The sequence below is a fragment of the Calliphora vicina genome, chromosome 3 (assembly GCF_958450345.1).
Source record: "Calliphora vicina chromosome 3, idCalVici1.1, whole genome shotgun sequence".
In the NCBI taxonomy this organism is placed as follows: Eukaryota; Metazoa; Arthropoda; class Insecta; order Diptera; family Calliphoridae; genus Calliphora; species Calliphora vicina.
Window position 1 is genome coordinate 75,235,517 of NC_088782.1, and position 11,439 is coordinate 75,246,955.

Here is an 11,439-nt window from a genome sequence, read left to right on the forward strand (position 1 = left end):
AGTGAACCAACTTTTAAAATCGATGTCTTCCGATCGGGATGAAATTTACACCAAGGTTAGACCTATTGGATAGTAATTTTTCAACAAGATCGGTCCAGAACTCTCTGAGTTGGAGGGGGTCAAAATTTGACAAAAATGTGTTCCAAATAGTTTAGATAGCTATTTCTTCAATCTTTCGAAAAAAAATATTTAATAAAAAAAATAAAAAATTTTTAATATTTTTTTCCGAAATCAAAAACTTTTTTAACTTTTTTTTCAAAATGGGCCTTTTTTTTTTTGTTCTTAAAATAAAGCTTAGATATTTTCCTTGAAGACCTATTTTAGTATTTTATAAATATATTTAGATTTTTTATTAAAAATAAACAAAAACGTTAATTTAAATTAACAAAGAAATGTAAACAAACTTTGACAGATAGAAATGAAAAAAACATATCGAGCAAAAATAGTCAGCTGGCTTATTAACGTCACCTGTAATAAATTCGCCTTGGAATATATTATCTAATATAAAAAGAGCTATAGTTATTTGACAGAGTGCATTTTCATTCAATCTCATTTACTGAAGAAAATTAATTAAGATTTTATTTCTAATTTTAAATAAACAATAAATAATGAACAAAATGGAAACATGAACACACACCTACATATCTGTTATTGCTGTACTCTATTGTAAACGAAATGATTACGGAATCTTTGTTATACCCTACACCACCATAGTGGGGAGGGTATATTGGGTTAGTGCTGATGTTTGTAACATGCAAAAATATAGTGTCGATTAAGTTATGACCGTCCGTTCTTGTAAGCCTTGTAATCAAACTACAGGACGAAGCCTATTTTATTTTGTTAGAATCGGTTAATTATTTCTATTAGCCCCCATACGATTGCCCTATCTGAAAATAGTAAAGTTCTCATAAATATCATAGTTATATTGATATCCAAAGTAAATTCAGCAATAAAATGATTTATATATATACAAAAGTCATGTCACTAAATTGTATAACGATCGCTTCATAATTAGTCATAGCTCCCATAAAATGCCATCTTACGAAAATCATTTTAATGAGTATAGATTTCTTAAAAATTTTGGTATTAAAATAAAATTCAACACAAATATGTTTCAAATATACAGAGGTCATGCCACCTAATTTTAAGGTGATTGGTCCATAATTAGATGGGTGTAGGGTATCATATGATCGGGCTTGACCGACTATACATTCTTACTTGTTTTAATATATATTTACATAGTATGTATACATAGTATATAAATAAATATTAATTTACTCTGTTGTTTTGAAACTAACCTACCGCAGTTTACTCGTATTATGGAAATTTGCTTAAAACACGACAACAATTTAACAGAAAAAAACAAGCCCTCAATTTAAGCCAACCCCCTTTTTAATGGGTGGGTGACGTTATTTTATTTTATGAATGTGCAATCGTATATTAGTCAATAATATACTTATATCGCATACCCAGTTCAAAAGTGACACAACTCAAAATTAATTTTTCGGGTTATATAAACCCGAAAAATTTATTTTACGCTTAAACTATGCACAATACACTTGTTTATCTATACAAAAGATATCAGTGTATTATGTTGTTGTTATCAGTGGCTAAAAAAACACTAATGTCTTTCATTATGCTTCAATTGGTATATATTTATTTTCGATTTCTGAAAAATTAAAATTTTGAGTTGTGTCACTTTTCAACTGGGTGTGCGATATGTAGTATGTGTGGGCAGAACATTAAAGAATGATAAATTCATTTATTCTGATTATTTGTTCATAAATTATTAAAAATAAATATGTAGGGTGGGTGGTCTTTAAATTTGTTATTTTAGACTTTTGGTGCAGTTTACTTGGGTCCTGTAATGTCCTTATGTAATGCCTGAAAAGAAAAATATGATAAAATTATCCTCAGTGGACAGAGAAAATTGCTCAAGAGTAGTATATGAAGAAGGAAAAGCTGGAGGAGTGAGATAAGAAAAAGAGGTTCACAGATCGTAGCTCGTTCTGAACAAAGAACACGTACATAGAAGATGAATAGTTTCATTCTTCTCCTCATTGTGACAACCTCTACAGTAATCATTATAATGGAGTCCAATACACTTGGCAAGTACATCAAACCTACAATATCAAGTGATAATTGATACTAGGTTACTAAGCTGCATGCTTTGTAGTCGCAGAAGATATGCAGTTCGCATAAAGTCCAATCGAGGTGGCTCTCGTAATAGCAAAAAATTTATTCATTTGACCATCTTTTCTGGTTAAGACATAGGCGAGTGTGAGAGACACAAACTGTTTCCATTAAAGTTACCCAATTCTGGCACATTCTTATTGTTAATCGTCATAAGAAACCATGTGATCCTTACATTTTAGGTATAAAATGTGCTGAGCAAAGTTATGTAAAATGTTACGGAGAATATTTTTGTAGAATATGTGAACCGTCTAAATCCTCAAGGCATGGGTCTTTTTTGTCCTTCTTTTAAAAATGGGAAAAAACACCACTACAACAGGGATTTAAGGGGTTAAAATGTTCCGCAAAAATATTATCCGTAAAATTTTACTATAAGTCCCTAAATACACCAACACGGAAAATTCAACCAGAAAGTCAGAAATAATACATAACAAAAGAGAGCCGAGGGTTAATTTCGCATTTATTAAGAATTTTATTTTAAAGGACATTTTAGGTATAAAATGTATTGCAAATTTATGCAAAATGTTACGGAGAACATTTTTGTAGAATATGTTAACCCTCTAAATCCTCAAGGCATGGGTCTTTTTTGTCCTTCTTTTAAAAAAGAGCAACAAACTCCATTAAAACAGGGATTTAAGGGGTTAAAATGTTCCCTAGAAATATTATCCGTGAAATTTTACTATAAGTCCCTAAATACACCAACACGGAAAATTCAACCAGAAAGACAGAACAAAAGAGAGCTTAGGGTTAATTTCGCATTTATTAAGAATTTTATTTTAAAGTACCCCAAAAATTTAATATGCGCACCCATTGAAGAACGGTTATAGCTGAAATATGCTGGACATCGTATGGTAATGAAGTGGAATTGCCTAGAGCTAAAAAAAAATGTAATTAATGAATCAAAATTTATTGGTCGGACCTTGTAATTTTGGAAAAAATTTGATTTTGTTGTATAGTGTAATTAGCGTCCACAAAATTAAAATACTTACTTAGTATGTCAAAACAATAACGATACAATTTTAATATTAGTATTAAAAGGTAAATGTAAACACATTTGGTCCATTCACAAGATCATATTGTCATATATGTCATATTGTCATAATGTCCTTATATTTCACAATGGTTTGAAATGCTTTTCAAGAAAAAAAATGTCCTAAAATAATACTACTCTATATGTAGTGTTATCGTAACCAACCAGCAGATACCTTTGCCGAACGCCTAAGAGGCGGTTAAGCCGAGCCGCCGAGCCGTGAAATATTAGGACATTATGACTATATGACACGATAGAAATAGAAATATTAATGATTTTTACAATACGAATGAAATTACACATGGAATTAAAGTCAAAAAGTTTATTAATATTTATAAATATTATTTATTTCATTATTCTGAAAAATAGTTAAAATAATTTTCGGTCAGTTTTGTCCTTTGCTCAGAAACCCAAGTCAGATGACAGTTGTTAAAAGTTCTTCCTGTCTGACCAGTAAGATATGTAAGTGTCGCCTGACAATCGATGAAATATTCCAATCTCTTCCATTAAACATGTTACGCCCCTTCATTCTGCAACTTAAAATAACTTTAAAAATCCTTTCAAAGTCCGTGCTGCGTCTTGTTCAATTTCAGTATTCCTCTATAGATATACGTTCTTCATCTCCAGCATAACCTCCTCAGTCCCAAGGTAAAACCAAGCGTCGGAAATCTTCAAAAATATTTTTTTATGCTTTTGGAAGAAACAAAGGACGAAAGGATTCAGAAATATTGTAGGTGCAGCCAGCTGGACATTCGTAACCAAATGAAATAAAAAAAACTTAAGGCCCAACTATAATATGCATACACTAGCTTAAGTCAGCTTAAGCAAATGTGCGAATACATATAAAACGTATGTGACAAACTATAATGTACTTAAGAGAGTTTCGTCAAGTTTCGTCGAATTTTATTTGCTTAAGCAAAGTGCGAAGCTGGTCGCACATTCCGTACGGAATCAGTTGTTTATTTATTTTATACAAAGAAAATAAAGAAATAAATGAAAAGGATGAAGAAAATTTATATATTTTGATAAAATAAAAGAAATACGTATTTTTTTAATTGCAAGTTGCACATAAATATTCAAATGGGGCTAAATAGTTTTGAATGCACGTAAGTACATTATAGCCACCTAAAAGTTTCTTTGAATTTCCTTAAGCATTTGACAGACTTTTCGTTCGGTTTTGACATTACCTTAAGCTAGCTTATGCATATTATAGTTGGGCCTTTAGTTATTTAGACATTTTTATTTTATAATTTATGAAAATAATTATACTCCTAGATGAAAACTGATGGATTAGGAATGGAACTCCATGAAGCACTACCGATCATTTGTAATGCACAGAAACATGCTAAAATTAAAGTCAGTTTAGGCGCTTCATTTGTGCTTGAGGCAAAACTTTGGGTGGTGGTGACTCTTCTCTTTCCAATAATTCTTCCGCTTCCTCTTCAAATGCCAAACAGGTTTGTTCCACCTAATTTTGTTCATCATCTGAAATATCTTCAATATCACTTTCCATGAGCAGGTCAACAATCTGTTGCTCTGTAAATTTACTTGGCATTTTTTCGCAATAGGTTAAAAATGTACAGCGGGCTGGACAAGCGAAAAAAAAATGCTAAAATAAGGGCCTGCCTTAACTTGATTATTGAATTGTTAACAATAAAATTATATATTTCTTTTAGTTTTTATACTTCACAACTTCAAAAAATTAATTGAAATGGTTATGTGCTCAAGAAACCGTGTTCTACTAACAAGTGATCACAAAAATAATTAAAAATTTGTTGTGTGGAATGCTTGAAAAAAATTCCCGGTTTTAAGAACAAAAAACATGTTCAGCTAGCTGTATAAATGGTCGTAAGATTAAAAATTATTTTCTTAAGCAGGTCTGCAGACGTTTGCGGAATATAGTCTCACTGCACAGAAGGCGTGAATAACCGTTGTACATTTCCATTTCTTTGTGGTCCACAATAAGTCAGTAATGGACGCATTATAGTGATAAACATTCACTTAACCAGCGTGGGTTCATTCTCATCCTATTTCAAGTGACCCAGTTGCCGAGAATTTCCAAGGCATCGGTCATGATATTGCTAATAAAAACCAGAAACGTACCACATCGTTCACATAATCAATATATTTAACAACAATCAGCCACAGTAAAATATATCTTACCCCACCTTAAAATGTTTCACATTCAACTTGATTCGACTTTTCGCAGTTTTCGAGGCATGCAGTTCCCGTTCTATACATCAACAGCTGGAGCCCGTTAAATTGCGTTAGTTATACGTTACAAGACATGCAGTAATAATTCACGATTTTAGCATGGTCACAATCCAGTTCCCTATGTATACTTCTACATCTAGATATTACAGAGCCCATCGAATTGCGATAGTTGTTATGATCGATCCTTTGGGTTTGTGTGTTGACAGTTGGAAGATCCCTCCAACTTCAGCCTTATATATGAGTCTTTCCAATGGGTCTTTCATGACTTCATTTGTCACTTTTGGGAATAAAAATAACTTTTATCCTGCACCAACCAAACAGTACATAGTTGAGAGATGGGCCATATCCGCTGCAGATTACTATCCGGTCCTATTGATTTATATGACGAAAAACTGTCGCCCACGAAACTCTTTCCTGGGAGATTATGTTTTCATCGATTTCTAACTAATTCTAATAATATGTACTCAATTTGTGCTTTAAAATCCATTTTGAACCTAAATCAGACAGTTCTTCTTGGATAACTCTTTATTTATTGATCGATAACCTAGATTTATCATTTATAAGTGTCTTGGTCTGCATTAATTTCTTGATCACGCCATTTTATAAAACATTAGGCCTGTGTTTTAGCGACAACTTTACGTAATTTTTTATCCAAATTTCTGACAAAATAATACATTATTTTGTTGTTCAGTACTTTTTAGCGTGTCCTTGTCTTTAACCCCTTGTGGACCAAGGCTTTAAATCGTTGAAAAAGTTTTAATTTTTTTTTATTAAATATTAAGGAAAAAATTTTAACATTGTTGAGAACCTGCAAGAATCCGAAAGGAACCTGGTACCATTAGGTCAGCATCAGTCAAAAGATAAAAAATACTCATCGAGTTTTGTTTAAATTTTATTAATATATTGATTAGTTTTGTAATTTTTATAACATTTTCTATTACAAGTCGATTTTATGGTATTTTACGAAACAGTATTTTTTAATTCACCGTCATTCTGGGCAAAAAAAATATATTATTCCAAAGATGATAGTGCACTTTTGGGCAAAAAGGGTCAAAATATGTTTTGTTTTCATTCTGTAAGCTTATTATTGTTGTGGTACTTATAAGTACCGTCGGTCGACAAAGGGTTAACAATAAAAAAAATAAATTAATTTAAGTTTCAAAGTCAAGAAGGAAATAAATTGTATTGTATACTTGTGGATAAGCAATAAATGTTATAAGACTTTTCTTCTTTCTGTACATAATAGTGTAATTAAGTCAATAGATTTGTAAGTATGAAACTAGTCTTTTTGAAAAATGGGCGATTTGCCAACCTTTTCGAAAAGTTGTGTCAATTGTGAGGGGCCATAAAAACAATGAGTTTATTATACTCGCACACATCGTTCAAGGTTCATGGTAGACAATTTGTCTGAGATGCTAATTGATGTTTAATGAATCATAAAAATTGGGGAGCATATCGACAATTCGAAAATATTAAAAAATATATAAATATGGGCAATTCCACGAGAATCGCTACCACGACTGAAAAAACAAAAACACTTGAAACTTTTTTTCAAGATGATTTGAATAGAAGAAAATAATAAAATGTTACTATGTGACGGTATTTCGATCATATTACAACATTTAAAAGACAAAAATAACATTTTAAACTGATTATATTTAATTTTTTAAAATTGCGGCGAAAACTAGGCTCCCAATTAGCTTGTAGTATGAAATGAATTTAACTCTGATTGTTTTTTTGCTATTGTCAAATTGTTTATTGAAACCGAATGTATATTTTCTATTCACTCTTTTAGTTTTTGTATACATATATTTACAGAATATAATATATTGTTTTTTTATAAGAGAAATATCTGTCACGTACGATATTAAATTGTATTTATTATAAAATCATCCAAAGATTGTTTTTATTTAAATATGATGGATTGTAAAGGAATAATATTTGGTTTAGTTTAAGAAATTAAAAGAAAACCTAACGCCTCTCACGATTCGAATATTTTCGCACATTTCTACATGTACCTCAAAATGAGTTCCGTTGTATGTCACGTACGATATACCCTTATTTCGCTCGATATTTTGGACAACAATGTTTCGAAAGAACTTTTTATTATTTTAAAATATAGCACCCTCTGAATGGAACATAAATACCAAATTATTTGTCAGATACTCTTATTTTTGCAAAAATCTATTCCACTCTATAGGCGGACAAATGTCACGTACGATGATATGGAATTGCCCATATGTGTGGATGGATATTTACGCATGTTTTCACTTAAGTTCAAGGCATCGAAAGTTATGAAATATCAGTGGAGTTGTAACAATTTACATTTTAATATTGTTGTTATTTGATGTAATAAAACTGAAAGGATTTTATTCTTTGCAATGCATGGGTGTTAAATACATAGTTGAAAAATAGAAAAATATGTTTAAAACCGTTAAAGGGATCAGGGATACTAAACGTTTAACATGAAGTATTTATTTGTAGAGAATAAAAACTCGTACCTACAAGAAATCTTTCTAACTGTGAGGTGTTTTGCGAAGGTGGAGGTGGGGGCCCTGATGATGATGATGATGATGATTCTTTTTGACTACTATGATGGTGGTACGCAAGTTAAGAGCATAAATGTGTAACAGTAGTAGCAGCAGCTGAAGTAACATTAACAGTATTAACAGCACTGGCAAAAAGCTTCATAACTAGGAAAACTGCTATTAGTTATTTGACATTGCTCCTGGTAAAAGGTTGTTTCCCGGGAAATAAAAACTAACGAATTTGCAAATACACTAGACGAGTGTTAGTTAAATTGTGAAGAAAACAGCATCAAAAAAAGTTGCTGAAAATATTTCCACTTGGAAAATTTTTGTTTTTTGTATTTTTTTTAGTATACCAACAAATAATACCAGCAACATAATACTTATACACATTCTGGTCCAACAAAACGAAAAAATTAAATAAAATAAAATAAAAATAATATTTAAGCAATTTTTAATATTGTGCAAATCCAAAAGTATTTTTTAATACGGCGTTATTTTTAAATACATACAAAAATATGAAAATGCAAAAGAAATAAAATTAAAAAATTTAAAAAAATCAAAGAAATGGTGAATTTAATATTGTAGTGTAAGAAATTTGTTTGTGAAAAAGTGATTGAAAGTGAATCTGCCTTGAAAAATATAAATTTTTAATAGAAAAAATTAAACAAAAAATAAGAATATAATTTTATAAATAACTTAAAAAAGGAAAAAATAAAATGGCTCAATTTGTAACTCATATACAACCGACTTTATTAGAGGCATCCCAGGGCCATGTACCGCATCATCATGCCCATCAAGTGGGACTCCAGCATACATCTCATTTGCCACACAGTGGCCATAATATGCCATCGCCACCAACAGCTCATAATCACCAACATCAACACCAACATCAACATCATCATCAGCAGCAGCAACAGCAGCATCATCACCAGCAACAACAGCAGTCATCAGCACATCATACTCACCACCAGAGTCCACCATCACAGGTCTCATCACCTCCAGCCGCGGGAGGCCATTATTCACATCATCATCATCATCAACAGCAGCATCAGCAGCAACCACAACAACAGCAGCAAAGTGTTCATCACCATGGCCAAGGAAAGCACACGGCGACTGGCGGCGTGGGCAAACATGAACACTGTCCAACTGGCCACCAGAGTTCGGTAACAGCCATTTATTTCCAACATTCATTTGAAAACAATTCTCAATCTGTATGCTGATAGTTATTTTCAATCTTGATGATGTAATTTATGGATTAATACATCCTTTATGGTCCCTTTTTTTCTCTCTCCATTCCCCTGTTCATTTGGGCGTCTTTAATGTGGTTTTGGTTCTTGGCTGTTTGTACTCGTATGCATGTATCTATATTTCGCTGAGGTGGGATCTTGGGGTGGTTGTGGCTCACATATGTATTTATGTATGTTCGTCCAGTTAAACAAACTGCCTTTCTCTTGAAAATGACGTAATCCTAGAACAACATATATTTGTTTGGGTTTGCGTTTGTGTTGAATTGCGTGAGTGTATGTATGTGTATTAGAGCCCGTTTAATTTTAAAGGATACAATTTGAAATTTTCATTTGTTTTTACTGTTAAAAACTAACAGTGCGTGTTCAGGTTACATCTTAGTGGTGGTTTGTTAGGGCAAGAGAGCGAATAATAATAAAAAGGACTTCTGTTAACAATTTCTGTATGTATCCTGTTATGTATAGATACACAAATACATACATACAGTTCCTATTATTTATGTTGTTTTTTCGTGTTCTAATTTACCGTTTAAATTGGTTAAATTTAATGTGAAAGAAATGTGCACAATTCTAACAATACGGACTTTGCTTTGGTTTATGTGTGTGCTTGTTTTACTTTCGAAATTTCACTCCAGTAGACGACAGTCTTAATAATGTTTTTTAAGTACATTTGTATGTATTTATATTGAAAGTTTATTGAACTTTTGCAAGTCATTAGCTTTAAATCATTAAAGTTTTTTTTATATATCGACAACTAAAATTCAAAATAACGTATGATTAAAAAAATTCGAAATTGCATTAATTATTGATTGCGATGTTACATATGGGCAATTCCATATCATCGTAGGTGACATTTGTACGCCTATAGACTGGAATAGATTTTGCAAAAATAAGAGTATCTGACAAAAAATTTGGTCTTTATGTTCCATTCAGAGGTCACTATATTTGAAAATAATAAAAAGTTCTTTCGAAACATTGTTGTCCAAAATATCGAGTGAAATAAGGGTATATCGTACGTGACATAAAACGGAAGAATATCTTTCCTTTACAATCCGTCATATTTAAATAAACACAATCTTTGGACGATTTTATAATAAATAATATTTAATATCGTACGTGACATACCGTACGTGAGAGATTTTTCTCTTATAATAAAACAATATACTATATTCTGTAAATATATGTATACAAAAACTAAAAAAGTGAATAGAAAATATACATTCGGTTTCAATAAACAATTTGACAATAGCAAACAAAACAATCAGAGTCAAATTCATTTCATACTATATGCTAATTGGGAGCTAAGTTTTAAATGCACTTTTAGCCTAAAACATGCCAATTAAATTAAAAAAATAAATATAGCCAGATTAAACTATTATTTTTGCCAATAAAATGTAATAAGCTCTAAATACTTAGACATATTAATATTTTAGTGTTTCTCCTATTCAAATCATCTTGGAAAAAGTTTCAAGTGTTTCATATGTATATGGGGATTTCATGTCAAGTGAACAAACTTTTGACATCGATGTCTTCCAATCGGGATGAAATTTGCACCAACGCACAGTGGATAATATAAGGTGAATGCATATCATAATTATTTTTTGCAAATGTTTGAAATTATCCATAAAACAAGTTCTATCGTAAAGCTAAGATATCAAGCAATAATTATTTGCAGAAATAATAGTTATTATGTCAACAGAAGTATTCGAAAATGGCGACAGAACACACTATATTCGACTTTAAAGATTTGGGGAGTTAAAATTATACAATATTCTACAGCGTATTTTTAATATTTATAATTATTTTTTTTAGGATTGTTATATCTTGTTGGAAAGAGCATCTTGTCCAGAAAGAGCATCTTGTCCTTTTCGTGCCTATAGACAAATGAATGGCATGCAAAAATGTTGAGCAACTCAGAAATTAAAACAAAAAATTTTAAATTTAATGAGCTTCTTTATATTGGCAGTTTTGTATTTCTTATTAAACAAGAATATAATTTAAACAATTATGGAGAGACAATGAATTAAGCTTTCATAAAATATATGCATAAAATGCACGCTCCAAGAAATTATATAGGTTTTTTTTTAAAAAGTTTCGCATATTGTTTTATTTTTTTTTCGTAATTTTTCAAATTCAACAATAGTAATTTGAATTTTTTTTGTGAAACCCTATTTTTTTTGCACAGTGTCTTAAAGACAATTTTATGTAGAAATAATCGAGACATCAC

General features: G+C 30.9%; 1 protein-coding gene across 1 annotated transcript; it reads left to right on the top strand.

The window, feature by feature from the left end:
- Nucleotides 1-8,684: 8,684 nt before the first annotated feature.
- Nucleotides 8,685-9,188, top strand: LOC135955535 (uncharacterized histidine-rich protein DDB_G0274557-like). Its single transcript, XM_065505884.1, has one exon. The coding sequence runs from the start codon at nucleotides 8,685-8,687 to the stop codon at nucleotides 9,186-9,188; it is 504 nt and encodes a 167-aa protein (XP_065361956.1).
- The last annotated feature ends 2,251 nt before the right edge of the window (nucleotides 9,189-11,439 follow it).

Coding starts and splice junctions, on each gene's coding strand:
- LOC135955535 (XM_065505884.1), top strand. CDS start 8,685: ATGGCTCAATTTGTAACTCATATACAACCGACTTTATTAGAGGCATCC.